The sequence below is a fragment of the Puma concolor genome, chromosome C2 (genome assembly GCF_028749965.1).
Source record: "Puma concolor isolate L17-30 chromosome C2, mPumCon1.1.hap2, whole genome shotgun sequence".
Taxonomy (NCBI): domain Eukaryota; kingdom Metazoa; phylum Chordata; class Mammalia; order Carnivora; family Felidae; genus Puma; species Puma concolor.
In genome coordinates, this window is record NC_141675.1 from 131815170 (window position 1) to 131834186 (window position 19017).

At 35.0% G+C, this 19017-nt stretch overlaps 1 protein-coding gene across 3 annotated transcripts in view; it reads right to left on the reverse strand.

The window, feature by feature from the left end:
* Window positions 1-222: 222 nt before the first annotated feature.
* Window positions 223-19017, reverse strand: part of NRIP1 (nuclear receptor interacting protein 1) — a 49684-nt gene continuing 30889 nt past the window's right edge. For 2 of the 3 annotated variants that reach the window (XM_086675757.1, XM_086675758.1), the window contains exon 2: window positions 223-7520. In XM_086675757.1, coding sequence (XP_086531883.1) covers window positions 3706-7173 — 3468 coding nt within the window. In that variant the 5' untranslated portion in view covers window positions 7174-7520 and the 3' untranslated portion in view covers window positions 223-3705. The remainder of the gene's footprint in view (window positions 7521-19017) is intronic. The other variant, XM_025914072.2, reaches the window with a different exon arrangement.

Below are 19017 nucleotides of genomic sequence, written 5' to 3' on the forward strand. Positions count from 1 at the left end.
GACTATCTTTTTGAGAGATGCTTTAATTGTTCTGCTTCTAGATACACTAAGTTGCTGGCCACCTTCTTCTTCGCCGCACCCCTCCCCCCCACCGCCTTAATTTTTCTAAGAAGGGCAAAGCATCCTTGAAGACTTGCTATTTTCATAACCAGAGACTTTTATATTTATGGAAAACCTAAAAACCAGAGAAAGCCCACAAAATAACAGTCATTTCAAACCAAAGACAATGCATTTTTTCTCATTTATTCAAATTCACTGCAGGAAGTAAACACTAAAAGATTAAAAAACAAAACAAAAAATTCACACTGCAGTATGTACAGTTTCATGACATCACATGAAGAAATTAAATTTCTAATAAAAATGACAAATTATATTACTAAGCAGATTGCATCAAAATTGGTTGTGTAAACCCCAGAATTCATATCATGAATGGTAATGTGCCTGTATTCCAGTATACTGGAACACTCTTGGTATAATGTTACATTTCCAATGGGATTAAAAAATTCATGAAAGTAGTTGTCTGAACTCTTTATGTTGAAAAGTGGTTGACTTGATTTTAAAAAGTTTTAAGACCCTTGGATTCAAAGCACATTCTTTCACAAAGCTTAAACCACAGAAGTCATGTCCGGAAATGGAATACTGTCCTGTTGGGACGGACATCTGATCTGACTTGTTAAGACATTTTGCCAAATGCACAGACGCACAGGGTCCCCCATGCACTTTTCATGCAGCAGGTAATCACAACTTAAATAAAGGGTTTATTCTATACATTTGTCCAGACTTGCAACTGTATACACACATGCACAATTTTTAAGCCTGTCTGATTATATTTACACTTATACATGGAATATACAGAAACCAAAGAGATTAAAAGGCTTTTCTGTCGCATTAGAACAATACAAAATATGTATTTTTCATTAAGGAAATCACTATTTACATCACCTTTAAAAACTGATTTTAACATCTTCATGTAACAAGTCAATATATATATATATACATATTATATATATATATATATATATAAAATATATATTCTCACCAGTTTACTCTTCTGTAAGATGTACCAGAGAATAAACAGGTAATGCTACCTTACTGATGCCAATGAGAGCTGTAGTACCCTTTCACAAATGACTTCATTAAGAAGAAATTGTCTAGATATCTAAAATAGTCCTTGAAAACGTGTGTATGTGCATCCTTGTATCTACATATGCATAAACAAAGTGGATATGGATGTATGCCCTTTCTCACCACTCTTCTTTAAAATCACCCTAAACTCAAATTGGGGACATTCTCCAGTACATCAGAACATCATTCTTGTGGTCATGTTTATCTACGTATTATATACCCTCATCCCTTTAACTGTTAATAATGATAACAAAACCAACCAACCAAAGAAACAAACAAAAATGTAGCAATGCTGGCCCTTGATGTCCTTTTCCTTGACCTAAATTTCACTCCTTTGTAAAAGCCTCTTTTCCCCTAATCAAAAGGGAATACCAACAATTTTTCTAACCTACCTCTAAGTCTCCAGACTTTTCATAATGGCAGGAAAAAAATGACTTGCTTAAAAGCTCATTTATATTGTCACAAGATTGTCACAGAGTAAATATGGGATGGAGTAGAATATATTCACTGGCCAGTGGAATTTCCATTTCAGAATAAGCATATGCCTTCATCTCTCCATGATGTAGCATAATATTCACTCTTGACTACTGCTTTATAATATATCCAGTAACTATTTACAAATCATTTTGAGAAAAAATAATCACTTAGGGTTTTGGATCATATTAGGAAATAACGCCCATTTTTAATATAAAAATCTTAGAAACAACTTCAAGTAGAACAACTTCAAATAGATATCCTTCTAATTAATAGTTGATTATGTAATGATTTTTTGATAGGTCAGTTGCAAACCTGGTTCACTTTTAAAAACAAAAATATCTGGTGAATGAATGGTGGACTGTAAAAACTGCACTTATATGGATTCGTTTCAAGATCAAAACCCCATGTGGCTCAATAGTAAGTTCTTCCAAGATAACACCCGTGTTTACTTTTAATTACTATTTTAAAATAATAGATCCAATGGAGTGGTTGTGTACAACTCCTGTCACGCCATGCCTTTTCTACTTTTCTGTTAGTCAGTCTGAGTTTAGTGCCATTCGTGGGTTTGAAGTAAGTATTTTCACCTTTGTCAGCAATGTTCTTAGGACAATGATTTTAATAGAAATTAAGGATGTATTCAGGAGAAGTGTCCAAACCATCCTGGAATCACCTGAGTTTGGTAAGTGGCCCTGTTATTCCATCCCTAAGGCTAATTAAGTAGATGTTACTCATTAGAACACATAAATAATCACAGATTTTCCTGAGATGTTGAGCCAGATATGAAAGTTGTCCCCTCCACCCAATTTTTTTTTGTCATAAAAAGTATTCTGAACCCGATTTCCAAAGACATAGCGGTTATATATGAACTACAATATTGCAAATTTTGGGTTGATGTATAACTGTACTGGGGAAAATATAGGCATCAAATAGGGTTTTGTTTTTTTTTTTTTTTGGTTTTTTGTTTTTTTTACAATCCTGTGTTCTGAGAAAAGTCATAAGCAATGGTTCTCAAACTTCAACATGCAGAAGAAACATCTGGGGAGTGTGTTAAGATGCAGATGGGAGATTCCCAGGTCCACTTAGCACAGATTGTTGTTCTGTAGATCTGAGATGCCGTCTAGGAATCTGCATTTTAAAACAAGTGCTCCAGATGATTCGAATGCAGGTGGTCTGAGTCCAGCTTTTAAGAAACCCTGGTCATAAGACTCACAGGTACCACAGAAATGGTGAGAAGTAAGTTTTACAAGAGATGGTGAAAATTGTCCAAAGAAAAGCCATTTTGCTTCTGTTAAAAACAACTTCTTAAATATTCAACTATTCAGGAAACCACCTGAAGATAAATGTTAACTTCCTAATTCTGTAAAAGGAGGAATATTAATTTAGTAAAGTAGTTAAAATACAAAAATGGAAATCTGCCTTTTTTTTGTTTTTAAGTATCTATCAAACTTCCATCAGTTGTAATCAATTTTTACTAAGTAGTACAAGGTTTAAAGAATTAGGTATTGAAAAGGACTGGGGTGGGGTAGACACATTGGGAACCACAAAACCCCTTCCAAGAGTTAAAAATAATTTTTTTTTAGCAAAAGTGAAAAATGTAAGCATATTTTTTCTATTTTATTTTTGAATCGGAGAATGAGAAGTGAATTAGGTTTTTTTTATTCAATAATTAACATTTAAAGAGTTATTTAACAATTTGGACTTAAAAACACATGTGTTATGTAGACTGACTTCTGCAAAGCAAAATAAAGTACCCTAATAAAGGCAGTAAAATGCATTAATCCACTATGGATGGAGATTTACATTTTCATTTATGCCTATTATTTGTGATTATAAAAGAATTTCATTCATAGGCTACTCACAGTTGTTGTCTGATGCATACAGAGTGTTAAACAACCAATTGCTAGTTCAGTAGTTTCCTCATGACATCTAACGTAAAGCAAAAAGTAGTATGCATATTTAAACATCACCAGTAACCAATACTTTTCAAAATGAAAAAAGTTTCAATTATACCATGCTTTTCTCAAATCATGCTCTTATTTATACAGATCTCAAGTTCATACTAATTAGTTTTAAAAAGATCCAAAGCTGGATGGCAGGTACATTTTATTCTGATTCTTTTTTTATTGTTAGCACGTTTCCCAGAAGTCCATAAACTTCTCCATTTGCGCTGTGTGGGCGAGAGGCATTACTTCCCAGATGGCTATTGTAAGGGCTTCTGAGATTAAAGAAAGAAGCTTTAGTTTCTGCAGCAGGAAGTAACTCTTCTTTGATTGTAACCTGTGAGACGCTTTCAGCAGATGAGGGCTCCCTCCAAATGTCCTTGTCCTGTGTTTCTCGACTGGTAACAGAACTGCCTCCCTTCTGAAGCATGTAATACAGTATTGGGTTAGTTTTGGTCAGTCTGGGACAGTCTTTTTCATACTCATTCTTATCTGCATCTGTGATAACCCACTTAATGGGTCCCTTCTCACTGGTCATGGAACACCCATTCGAAAGCCCAGATTCTGGTCTAGACCCTGCACAGCCCATGTGCTCGGGAAAAGAAGGGCTCATGGGAGTTTTTACTCCCCCTGGGTATGGAAATGTCCTGCTATCCATGCAACTGCTCGGCTGAGGGGAGCTGTACATCAGTCCATTTAAAGAAGAAATGCTGAATTCAGGCTTGCTGTTGGTCACAGTATTTTTGTGTCCTTTCTTTTTACTCTCGACAACAGAGTTACTCCTGTGCTGGGACAAATCTCTTACACAGTTTTCTGAGAGAAGCAGCTGTTTCAGAACATTGAAGCTTTTGCTCTCTCTGGCCCAACTCCTATGTTCACCATCGCTGGCTGAACCATGGCTGGCAGGATATTTAAATTCAAGATCACTTTTGTTAAATTTCAGCTCTTGCTGGTTAAGCAAGGACCCATACAACACTTCTGAAGCACTGTGACTGTTTGCAGCATCGACTATGTTATTTTTCATCTTTTTAAACGGATTTTCTAAAGGCTCCGTGTAAAGCTTCCTTTTCTTAGGAACCATGCAAAGATTCTTTGATTCTAGAAGTGTCAGTTCACTATTTCTGTGACTATTGTCCAGATCATCTGCCAGGTAACTCTCTTGATTCTGTCTTAGCAATCGACTTAACAGACCATTCTTTGAGAAAGAAAAATCCTGAGGTGAAACGGGCTCCGATTTAAAGTCCTCGGGCACTGGTAAGGCAGCTGTGCTTCTCTGCACGGGAGGAGCCATACCTAAGAACGGGGCACCCTTGGCGTCGTGGCTCAAGTGCACATTTGTATTATGAATATGTAAGTCATCGCAAGGCTCAGATTTTATTTTTACCATCAGTATTTGTTCATTTAAAGCTCTATCTGTGTGTTCCTGAGTGCTTTCATCTCTTAAGGGAATTTTCTCTTTCTTTTCACTCTTCCCTTTGTTGGGGTTTCCCAGGAGCAACTGGAGGACAGTGCGCCTTTCAAGCAGATTTTCTATTTCAGAACCAGAAAGTCCTGATTCGGGACCTGTTGCTGGACTGCTAAATGCCTTATTTTCTTCAACCGCATTTGTTTTATTTGAGAGCAGAGGACTATTTAATCTGTCAACCATGCCTACAGGTTTATCTGTGTTTACACTTAGCAGCTGCTTACTAGGTCTCTGCTCTTCTCCTGCTGCGGAAGACTGCATTCCACACTGAGCTAAATTTTGTAACAGTTTACTGGCACTGAAAGTTGCAGAGTTTTGTGCACCTTCATTTTGGACTGGTTTCTCTCCTTGTGATTCTTTGCTTTTCGTAAGGTCCATCAAGTGGTTAGATGCAGTATTTGCTGGCTTTTCAGGTTGAGAGCTGCAGGCATATGGTGGGGAGTTCCATTTGATGACCAGAGAGTGTTGGGAAAGGTTGATGGGAGACTCTGCTTTTGAGGATCCCAGTAATGGAGGAGTGCTCACTGGGGTAGTCCTGTTTGTACTGGGGCTTTCTATTACAGAAGTCCTCGTGTAATTCTGTGAACCGAACTTTGTCACATCACTGTGTACTTCCTGAGGACTGCTGTTTCTTTCGACGCTTTCTTCATTCTTATGGCCAAGGAGCAATTGAAGAAGTGTTACTTTCTGGTGGGAATTTAGCTTGGAATTCTTTGAGGTATCTTGATCTTCTTTGAGATCGACACTGGGGACTTTGGGATCCCAAGTGTTTAGCAAGGACTGAGTTAAATTATCTAGAGAAACAGGCTGGTCGGGTTCTGGTTTCTCAATTCGATGTTTGCAGGACAAGTCTATGGGAACACAGTTGGAATAAGAACTTTCATCGCCACTGCTATCATCTGTAAAACTAGGATTGTTATCTGAGTACTCATCAATGGTTGTAGGTGTACTGCTATCCTCAAAAATGCTTCCTCTCTCACTATGATTATGTCCGTTCATTGGCTTTGGTATGGTCTGGCTTTTAAGAAGATGTAAAAGCAAACTATTACTAGCAGCTTGTTTTATACTGTTTCTTTCCAGTGAGTTCTTATAGCCTGCATTTTTGGGGGAAGAGGGAACACCCACCGGATTCTGAAACGTGGTATTCTTGCTAGCCATTAGTTTGCTTGATGATGTTCTTGCCTGACCATTGAGATGGCTTGACATTCCTTTTGAGAGCTGGAAACTGCCAACATCCTTCTGGCCATTTTCCTGCAATCTGGCCATCGCAGCAAGTCTCTCACTCGCCGCCTGACTGGCGTTTTGTGTTTTTAAAGCATGTTCTCGAGAATACTGCTGCAAATGGGCTTCACTCGAAAGGAGTAATGCTAACTGGCTGCAAGCAACACTAGGTTTGGGGGAAGTGGCAGGACTAGCCCTTTTTTCCACCATGCTTGCAACCGCCTGCAATCTTGCAGCACACGACAAGGGTTCGCTCATGACCTTTGTCCCACTTTGTCCAACACGATGCGGTGACTCTGGGAACCGATCTCTGATGAGGTTCTTAGTTACGTCAGGAAGACTGGTATCAGGCTTTTGATCTTTAGCTTTACTTTTCTTCAACAAAGTTTTTAAGTGACTTGACGCAACACCGTAGCACCTTAAATCTTTTTCCACTTTTAAGGAGTCATGACTGAGGGCATATCCTTGCTCCTTGAGGCTCTGCCTAATTTGTTGCGACAGAGCAACAGTCTGCAGCCTAGAGCTGAATGACTGAAGCAAAGAGGCCAGTAATGTGCTATCTTGTTTGCCTTTAGGCACATTGTCAACCATGCCAGCTAGCAAAGCTTCCTTCTTTACGTTTAAATTTACGATGGAATCAGACAGCCTCTTCCGCTTCGCTGCGTTCCAGTCCTCAGAAGACTGCAAGAGCCTGGCTTTTTTGAGATGCAACATGCCAGATCCCTGATGTGAATGTGTATTGAGAACGGGCCCATTACTTTGACAGGTGGGAAATGCACTGCCAGAAATGTTAAAGTTCTGATCGTCTTCATTATGCCCAGCAGACTTTTTGTCAACAGCAGTCCCTGATCCCTCTGCTGCCTGATGCATTAGTAATCCTTCTAGGTAAGTTAAAACAATAGAATCCTGGTGCACATCAGAGCCAAGCTCTTCTCCATGAGTCATGTTCAATAGAAGTGTTCACAAGGGCTTGGTTTCTAGTCACGCTGAAGAATGGTTTTCTGTTGGGGAGTGAGATGTAACTTTAATAAGTGGGCGTCAGTTTATCACCTTCCATGGTAATTAGACAGAGATGCACTGTTTCACTCCAACCAGGATTTCTTCTGGCAATGACAAGAAAAAAAGCAGGCAAACTCCAAAGCAGTAGGACCACAGAGCAGATCAACTCCTAACCAAGAAGCAGCAGAAGAATTCCTTAATACGTAGGTCTACAGAAGCAAGCAGACAGACTCCTTAGTGAATGCACTGCTCCTTCTTCATCTTGCTTCCAATTAAATGCAAATATCAGTGCTCTAAAAAATAAATAAATACATAAAAAAGTTAGGAAGGGACAGAGCTAGAATTATGCTATGATACCTATAAGCAAAAGAATCAAATATGTGTAAGTTTCTGTATATGTGTGTGTGTGTACATAAACATAATACACATACATATGTATGCATTACAGTCACTTCTTTAGTAATATATTTTGCCATTCCTATTAGATCGGAAATCTCCACTGGAAAGCCTATAAATTAATCCATATTGTTAAAACGATCAAATCATTTAGAGAAAGCACTTAGGTGTTATAGGACTGTCTTCTGAAGAGCACAAAGTTTCTGAATTTTCATGAGCTCTTTCTGCAAAGTAATATGAATGCTAAGTCTCTTTTATAGTAAGGGAGCCAGAATTTGCTCTCTGACGTGCCTGGGAGCCTATCAAGGAACAAAAGCAGCAGTCCAGGAGAAAACAAGAAAAGAGACAAACATGACATGAACCCCTCTGATGAGCTGGATGTGGAGGTGAGGACTGAAGAGAGATGCACTTCTGACATCATCCTTGAAATATCACACATTCCACAAGTGATCTGTAGAATTTCTGTTTTCAAAGAAATGGAAGCACTAACAAATACAAGTATTTTGTGGGCCTATGCAAACTATGACAGTCTTAGTCATATTCATAAACATTTAAGTGTAATCACAAACTTATTCACCCATAATTTTTACCATGACTTATTAAAAACAGAAGAGATGGATTCTCTAGCTGCTCATCAAGTGTATCCGAGGTTTAATGTTTGTTTTGAAATCTTTACTCGTTTGCTTTATGTAGAAATTTTAATGTGAGGTCCATTCTGAGCACGTGCAGAACATAGGTTGTGGGTGAACCTGTAACTCCCAAGTTCCTAGGATGTTCCTAATATAAAGTACTTTTCTCCCCACGCATGCTATCTCTTTTTGTGTGGCTTTGCTATTACTGAGTATAAATAAATTAAAATATCGTATGTGATTTGAAACAATTTTGTAAGATTTTAAAATAAAAATCATTAATTTAGAAAAATGTGTTAAGGTACTTGTACCTACTTTTAGTTTAGAAAATGTGGTTACTCTAAGATGTATAACTGTGTGTATACAATAGGCTATCACAGCATCCTGTTGAAAAATGGGCAGGAAATGAATTTAGAATAGATTTGAAGGGAAGATAATTGACTTCTTCCAGAAAATTCTAAGTCAATGTGGTTGTTTTTCATTACTTTCTTTGGAAAGAAATTCTACAAATAGCACCATTACATGAAACGGTGAGGAAAGAACTTCTTAGAGAAACCTGCTTTTTAATAAGATGACTCTGTAAATGAAAGATTGTATTTCCTATGACACTGGTTCAGGCGGCACCCAGCCACAACACCTACCATCATTCTAGCAAAAAATGAAATGCTGAAGAAATTAGGAACTCTGAGACTACTTAAGGCCTGAATTCACTCAGACTCTGCTATTAAAAACTCTTCAGGGAATCCAGTGAGCCAAATCTCTTCAGAAAACTTCCTTTTCTTTCCTTTCAATAACTGAAGCAGGAGAAATCGTTGCATTTTATTAATATTTAAGTCAATTTATAAATAACAAAGTAAGAACGAAGAGATAATAAAAAACAAATCCATTATAATTTTAAATAAGAATTTACACATAGCCAACCCATTCTTAATTCCGTATCTTCCTGGTTTTGAAAGACAACATATCCATACGGGCAACTGACAGCTTGTTAACTGTCATGCATGAACTTGGAAATATCTTGTAAACATCAATTCCAGATTTCAAATACATGTCTAAGAGGCAGGCGTTATCACTTCTGGGTCTGCTCTCTGTACCTGTATAAATCAAAATGTGTTACTTTGGAAAACTTCGGTAGCTCATAATTATGCTGAAGAGAGGACAGACATCTTCCTTGTTCCGTAAACTGCAAAATATGTATTTTATTTTTAGATTTTCTAACGCCAATTACAACGATTAATCAATGGATTATCTCATTTCCACGTCATCTATTTTCTTCTAATCTCTTTTCTTACATACCAGCCTTCAATAATTGTCCACTTATGAACCATTTGAAATAAATTTTGGTGTGCCAACATGATAAGAGAAGAAAGAGTACTGCCATGCATCCTTTGAGCAAAACAGGGCAGTTGAGGTTCTTGTCACGAAATAGTGAGTGACGAAGTCCTTCTTATTGAATAGCTGACTAGACGGAAATACCCTATTTCCTTTTTGTCTTTAGAAATATACTGCTATGGAAACAATGTGAGGTGACAGATGTATTAACTAACTTTACTATGATAATCATTTTGCAATATATGTGCATATCAAATCATCATGTTGTACACCTTAAACCTTCACAATGTTATATGTCAATTATATCTCAATAAACGTGGGAAAATGAGAACCATACTTTTGAACTATATATATTGTTCACTCATCGATTCTTGAGTCTGAGAAAATTCATTTAGGATGTTGTCCTCTGAAGACAACAGTCAGTGATGTTGCTTGTGCACTCAATGTCACCATCATCATTCATGTCTAGAGTACAACTATCATTCTCTTTGCAGCCATCCTCTGATTCATCTAATTGAAGCATCTTCCTATGCCAACTTTCTTCTCTTTCACATTATAGATGGGAAGGAAAAATACTGAATTCTCTATTGTGTTTCCTAAAAACTTAAAACAGAAGAAGAAGACTACAAAGACAGTGTCTCCAGACTTTTCTTTTTAAACATTCATGAGAAATGATACAGAATTAATGGGCTATGCAATAAGGAAACTGAAGATGATACAGTGATGACTTATTTCATTATTGCATCATCTTTCTAGGCACTTCTATTATTTTCCCTTGGCTTATTATTTAGTCTTTATTTGGCACAACTGGAAATAATGAATCAATTCTCAAGATCAGAAAATGGAAAAATATACATAGATATAGGAAAATTAAGATCACTAAGTTCCAATAATGTATCTTTGATTTATAAAAGGTTCTATTAGACATATATAGTAATAGCAATATAACACTGTTCTTTCCTATTAAAAATACATTCATTAAAACTTTAAAAACGAATAAAAGTCATATAATCCTTGCTACTACGTAGAAATATTTAAAAAAAAAAAAAAAAAAAAAGCTTCAAAATCTAAAACCAGATTTGTGGTGCCTGGGTGGCTCAGTGGGTTAAGCATCTGACTCTTGATTTCAGCTCAGGTAATAATCTCATGGTTTGTGGGTTCGAGTCCCATGATAGGCTCTGCGCTGACACCGTGGAGCCTTCTGATTCTATCTCCCTCTCTCTCTCTGCCCCTCCCTGCTTGCTATTTCTTTCTCTCAAAAAAATAAATAAAACATTAAAAAAAAACAACTAAAAAACTAACATTACATGTTTTAAAGAATGCTGCCTGAGAGTATATCAAGGATTAATGTATTTCATGGCAATTTAATAAAATTCATGTACAACTACTTCACAATGTTAAAATTATAAACTGAATCTTCCTTTTATTAATTTAAAATTATTTATAAGAATAAAAACCTTTTAAATTTCATAAAATTGACTTTTCACTGCTCTACCTAGCCTACAGTTAAAAAAAATTGCTAGATTTAAAAACACAATAAAATCAAACTAAACTGTGAAAGAATTCCATGGAATCTTGACCATATGCACAGATTTGGAGAAAGATCCAAGCTTCAACACACAGACTAGTTTATTTAAATATCTAGTAAAATGCTTGAATTCAGAGAGTATTTTTTAAAAGCTACATTTTTAAGTACCTGAAAAATATGAAATTATGTTGAAGTCTAACTTTTTTTATGTAGAGTTTTAATCAATAAGATAGTTGTAAATAATGTGCACATTAACCATTCCCAAATGGGTATTATATTGATCTTTGAGGAAGTTAAACTAATTTCATTGAAATGCGTTTTGTACTTTCTATTTGGAAATGGCTTATTAAGTAAAGGGAAAATCTGAATTTTTAACCACTTTTGAAAATGGCAAAATAAAATTTTATTTGGATAAATGAAGGATGAATCTAATAGAATTCTTATATGTAGGACTACTTTTGGTTGACAGCACATAAATAATGAGAAATGTCTTCCTCCAGCTGTTTTTAAGGAAAGGATATAGTATCTTACTTGTCATTAAACTCTCCATTAACAACACATTTCAATGACTAAACATCCATGAAGTTACTTTGTATGGTGGTTAAATTATGTCTAGTGAACACTTCATGACTTCCAATTGTTTCTGTGAAATCTCTTCTAATTTATTTTGCATTAGCAAGTAATACCAGTTTGCTGAATTTAAACGTATTTCTCCAATGCCACTTTAATAAGCATTTCAATTTTTGGCTCTGGTTCCTCAAAATGTAAAATTAACTGAAAGTCTACTTATTTGTGACATTCAAGAATAACTTCTATTGGATAACATTACCTAAATTCCACTGTAGATTATTTTAGGGATGCTTTTTATACAAAAGGCTAAGAAAAATATTAAGATGTTTCACTAAGGATTAGAAGAAAAATATCGAAGTTTTAAGAAGATTCCAAAGTCCTAATTATTGAACCTTTTATTAAAACAATACAAACTGAGGTAAATAATTCAGAAAATTCTTGATGTTCTCTAAGGTGAGGCCTTGATAAAAAATTTAAAAGTTGAAAGGAAACAAAATCCAAGAAAAATTTATCAGGAGGATGTAACACCAAACATTTTATCCAAATGTGTAAGATTAGGCTTTCCAAACCAGTGGCCTATGAAAAGTTGTAATACATAGCACTCAACACTTAATTTCACAGAACAAGAAAGAAAAAGTAACATTTCAGATAAGAGTTCTGGGGCTTCTTTAAAAAGTCAAGATTACAGTGAATCCCCTATTATAAATTGAAAGTTATTTTTTAACCAAGTCAACAAAACTGTAACTGAAAAAGGAAATACTACCAATACCGATACCACAGAAATGAAAACGATCATAAGAGGTTACTATGAACAACTATACTCCCAACAAACTTGACAACCTATACGAAATGGAAACATTCCTAGAAACATACAACTTCCAAAGACTGAATCAGGAAAAAAATAGAAAATCTGAATAGAGCAATTACTAGTATGGCGATCAAATTAGTGCTAAAATATCTCCCAATGAAGAAAAGCCCAGGACCAGAATTTCACAGAACATTTGAAAAATTAACACCAATCCTTATCAAACCCTTCCAAAAAGTCAAAGATGAGGGAACACTGCCAAACTCATTTTATGAGGTCAGCATTACCCTGATACCAAAACCAGAAAAAGGTCACTACCAGACAAACAAACAAACAAAAAACTACAATGATGAATTATATATGATGAGTATAGATACAAAAATTTTCAGTAAGATACTAGTAAACCAAATTCGGCAGCATATTAAAAGAATCATTCACCATGATCAAATGGGACTAATCCCAGAGATGAATGGGTGGTTCAACACCAGAAAATCAATCAGTGTGATACATCACATTAATGGAATGAAATTATCATGACCATCTCACTGGATGCAGAAAAAGCATTTGACAAAATTCAACATCTACTCGTTAAAAATAGGCATAGAAGAAACCTCTCAACATAGTAAAGGCCATTATATGACAAACCCACAGCTAACAGCACACTCAATGGTGAAAAGTTAAAAGTTTTTGCTTTGAGATCAGGAGCAAGGCAAGGATGTCCAATCTCACCACTCGTATTAAAATGGTATTAGTCCTAGGTAGAGCAATTAGGCAAGAAAAAGAAATAAAAGGTGTCAGAATTAGAAAGGAAGAAGTAAAAACTTTCTCTATTTATAATGATTTTATACATAGAAAATCCTAAAGATTCAACCAAGCAAAAAACTGTTAGATATAATCAATAAGTTCAGTAAAAATTCCAAGATACAAAATTAACCGACAAAAATCAGCAGCATTTCTATACACTAGCAATGAATTTTCTGAAAAAGAAATTGATCCTATTTATGTCACAAAATAGTTAGAAATAAATTTAACTAAGGAAGTGAATGATCTCTCCTCTGAAAACTACAAGACACTCATGAAAGAAAAGGAAGAAGACACAAATAAATGGAAAGGTATCCTGTGTTCACGGACTGGAACAATTAATACTGCTAAAATGTCAACGCTACCAAAAGCCATCAACTTAATGCCATTCCTGTCAAGATTCCAATGGAATTTTTTCATAGAAGAATAAAAAACACTCTTAAAACTTATATGAAACCACAAAGATACCAAATAGTAAAATATATGTGTGTGTGTATATATATATATATATATATATATATACACACACACACACATACATACCCTAGGAAAGTAGAATAAAGCAGGAGGCATCACACTTTTTGATTTCAACCTATACTATAAAGCTACACTCATCAAAATAGCTTGTATTAGCATAAAAACAAACAGGCCAATGGGACAGAAGAAAGAACCCCAAAATAAACTCAAGCATATACGATCAACTAATATTTTGACAACGGAGCCAAAAATACTGAATGGAGAAAAGACAGCCTTTTTAATTAATGGTATGGGGATAATTGGATAACATGTAAAAGAATAAACCTGGACTCATATATCTTACCACTCCCCAAAATTAACTCAAAATGTATTAAAGACTTAAATATATGATCTGAAATCATGAAATTCCTAGAAGAAAACATAGGAATAAAGCTCCCTGATGTGGGTCTTGGTAATGAGTTTTAGGATACAACACCTAGCAATAAAATAAAGCACAAACAATAAAATAAAAAAAATAAGTATACTACATCAAACTAAAAAGCTTCTGCACAGCAAAATAAATCATCGACAGAGTGAAAAGACAACTGATGGAATGGGAAAAGATATTTACAAGCCATATATCTGATAAGGGTTAATAACCAAAAAATATAAAGAACTCATACAACTTAATAGCAAAAACGGCAAATAAATCATTTTTAAAAAGGGCAAAGGACCTGAAGTGACATTTCTCCAAAGAAGATATACAGAGAGCCAACAGGTATGTGAAAATATGCTCAGTATCAGTAGTCATTAGGGAAATGCAAATTAAAATTACAATGGGCTATCACCTCATGCCTGTTAGAACGACCACCATCAAAGGACAAGACATAGCAAATGCTAATGTGGATGCAGAGAAAAAAAGTCCTTGTGCACTTTTGGTGGGATTTAAACTGGTACAGCCACTATGGAAAACAGTATGGAGGATCCTCAAAAATTAAAAATAGACCAATCATACGATTTGGCAATTGTACTGCTGAGAATATATCCAAAGCCAATGAAAATACTAATTTGAAAATATATCTGCATCCCCTTATTCCTAGCAGTATTATTAACAAAAGCCAAGACATGGAAATAAGCTAAGTGTCCATGGATGGATGAATGAACAAAGTAGCTGTGAAATACACACACACACACACACACACACACACACACACATACACACACACAAATAGACATGATGGTATATCATTCAGCCATTAAAAAACAAGGAAACTTACCATTTGTGACAACATAGATGGCCTTTGAGGCATTATCCTAAGTGAAATAATAAGTCAGACAGAGAAAGGCAGATACCATATATGGTATCACTTATATGGAAAATCCAAAACAAAAACAAAACAAAATAGCAAACTCAAAGAGATCACACTTATCGCTTATCATTACCAGAATCAGAGAGTTGGGGGGAGGGGAGATGGGAGGAAGGTGGTCAAAAGATACAGACTTCCTGTTATAAGATAAATAAGTCCTTGGGATGTAACACACAGCATGATGACTAGAGCTAGCACTGCTCTATGATATATAGGAAAGTTGTTAAGAGAGTAAATCCTAAGAGTTCTCATAATGAGAAGAATTTTTTTTTCCTTTTTTTAAAAATTGTATTTATATGAGAAGATGGAAGTCAGCTAAATGTATGGTAGTATTCATTTCACAATATATGAAAATCAAGTCACTGTGCTGTAAAATTACAGTGACATATGTCAACTACTTCTCAAGCTGGAAAAACAAAAGAATTCTAAGTATTTGTAAACAATTGAAAAATGGAGTTATTGTGTCTAAAAAAATTATAAATATCATTTGCTATTCTTTTAATTATCATAACTATTGTTTTATTCCACTTTACAATTGTCTTACATATAGGGGCATGTGGGTGTCTCAGTCGGTTAAAGCGCCCAACTTCGGCTCAGGTCATTATCTCACTCACGTTGGTGAATTTGAGCACTGCGTCGGGCTCTGTACTGACCGCTCGGAGCCTGGAGCCTGCTTTGAGTTCTGTGTCTCCCTCTCTCTCTGCCCCTCCCTTGATCACACTCTCTCTCTCTCTCTCTCTCTCTCTCTCAAAAATAAACATTAAAAAAATTTAAAAAATAAATAAATAAAACTGTCTTATATATAAATGGAAACTAGTTATTAAATTTAGATTTAGTTTCAGTAACTCAGTCTAAAAGACTGATCATCACTACAACAGGAGCAGAATAAATGACAGAAAAGGGAAAAAAGAAAAGTTGGTTTTTGAAAAAAATTTAAGGAAAAAAACCACATTCAATTGTTGTCATTTCAAGCAGGGAATAATAAGGACATGGTAAGAAAGGACGACTGAAATTTATTAGAATACATTTCTAATCTATTGAGAAAAAAGGAATAGATATTAATGTCCTTTGATGTAATTTGAATTCTGAGACAGTAACTTTCTTTGTAGTATTATCTTTGTGCAAAGACGGATGTGTGGTTGTACAATTTGATGGGTGCCAAGAAAATAAACTTATCTGAAAACATTTTGCTCAACTGAGGGCCTCAACATTATAGAACAGAAGAGCTTCTTGCCCTCTCCCAGGGGTTCTCAATTTAAATAGTAAATAGTCTTCAAAGGTTGGTAACAGAAGCCAGTGACACTGTGTGAGTAAAACAGTGGCCCAGATTGCTCTCCATTGCAACCTGAGGGACTTACATATTTTTGCCCAAGGCCAAATTTGCTCCTGACTTCGAGGTCCATCAGCTTTAACTTGCTGTCAGCTGCTTCCATAGGAGTAAAATTGTGTCATTCACATTCTCTATTAAATGAGACTCACTAGGACACGCCAATGCTTGCCTGACTCAAGTGTTCAATATAAAGACATGTGTATGTGAGGACCTCTTCAACCCTAAAACTTTATTTCTATGACTCCAAGTAATTTATCAAATTGTAGCTGATAAATAGGACAAGCATGTTAACCAGAAAGTTGATAATGCTATCATAAAGTTGTGGAAACAGTCCTGACCAATATGTGTCATAGTCTTCTCAGTGAATTCTGGGGGAAGGAAATGATTTTGTAATAGCTATACAACCTCCCCATCCAATCGCCCCAAATTATTTATCTTCATTACTTTCTTTAAGGGGGTCACAGAATTTCAAACAGATGTTTACTTCAAAGCTAAAAATGAGCTTATGTCCAAACTGGAGCTTTTGCTGATCTCACAATGACTACATACTGAATAAAATGCAATAATAAAGATTCAGGATCCTTGGTGGCAGATAAAAGCATATGAGAGAGAGGACAATTATTGTCCTGGTGACAGAAACAAATATCTCCTATAACTGATATAGCAAAAGAAAGAGCTTCATTGTTCTGAATTATGAGAAGGCTTATGTTTATGAAGCAAATTCAATAAAAGCCACTATTTTCACTCTGCCTTTACAATTCATTAAAAAAATTAATCTTAAATCAAAATTAAGATTTGAAGCAAAAAAAAAGGCCCACGAATCACAGGAGCTAGAGAAAGAGCTTAACTGCCAAACAATTCCTATTCCAAAAATGTAGTATTTTCCTGGATACTGTGTTGCATTTTCTTGAAAACACGGAAAACTAGAATAACATTAACGAAAATTAATTCTAACTACAACTGTTAAAAACCCAGAAGATAAACATTATATGATAAATACATAATTATTTATTTAGCATTAATATTAATGTCTCTCACTGCCTCCTACTATTCTTGAATAACAAACAGCTTCTTTGAAGAAACACAAAATAATCACTAACAAATTATTTTGGTAGCACATAAAAGTGAAAAAAAAAAAGGGGGGTTTAAGTATAAAACAGAGAGTATAGGTTCTCCTAACTTTTTTCAATAGCTGTTCAAAATAACTGGTTCTTTCTATCAGTTTTCAAAAGCATATTTTCCAAACTCTATCAAAATATAAAATATAATTGGAAAATGGTGCTTTCTTCTGGAATTGAATGTTTATAGTATAGTTTATAAACATACATACATACATACATACATACATACCATACATACATACTGGGACATTCTTTGAGATTGGAGTATAAATTCTATTAAATTCAACTATGGTCTCCCCATCCCTAAAATAGATCTGACATACAGATACAAGCACAAGGTCAAGGTCACAGATCAGTAAGAAAGATTACCAACAGAACGGATATAACAGCTGGCAATTGATCAAAGCTCCTGGAGTTTTTAGTACACTTACCAGAGAGTCTGCATTTACTCATAGGGTACACTCTGTTTTAAAAATGTTTCCCATCTTTGAAGACAAGATCTTCATGTACCTTTTGTTATAAAGCATATTCTGCTAAAATGTTGCATTGATCACAGAACAAGAGAAGAAACTTGTGTATGTGTAATTCAGAATCATAAGTTTTTATGTGTATGTATATGTATGCTTTCATATTAATTTGCTACTACTGATCTTTGCAATGTGACAATTTGAAATTAATTTCACTTGCAGGTTCCTGAATCATCCCATGTTCCCCCACACCTCCATGTCTTTGTACCAGCTGAAATGGAAATTAATTGCGTATTCCTGAATATCTTGGGCCACTTCTTCCCAAATACACAGATTTAATGGCTAAAAATTGGTTCAACCAGGAAAATTTTATAATATAACCATAGCTTTCCATGACAGTTTCTAAATTATACATAGAAGAAGAAAGTTTTGTCATCAACAACAGCAACAAAAGTGATTCTTAATGAAATCATATTATTGAACAGGGCAATTATCTAACAAAACCATGCTTTTGTTTTAGCTGTTCAAATAAGATACTGAATTGATTTTAAATTATATTTATGAACCAAAAACTCTGTGATAAATGTTCTTACTGAAAGTGTTCTGGTGAAGAAATCATCATTTTTAAGGATACATCATGCTGTTGGGGTAAATTTATAATAGAAAAGCCTTCCTTGTTAAATCAAATATCACCTGCTACGGCTTTATATAATTTGCCAATCAAGATATATGTACATGCAAATGTTCTCAATGACCAGATTTTCATTTTGCAAATTATTTTGAGAATTAAATAGGTTTAAATCAAAGCACGAGAACTGTACTATATTAGGAAGACTGGGGTTTCTAGGTAACAAAGTAAAAAGAAAGAAATATGTATCAAATTAAATGCCACAAAAAGTGGACCATTCTTTACCAGGAGAAAAAAACTGTGGGTACAGAAAAATTACTAGTAGTGGACACTAATTTGTATATCAAAAGTTGATCAGGA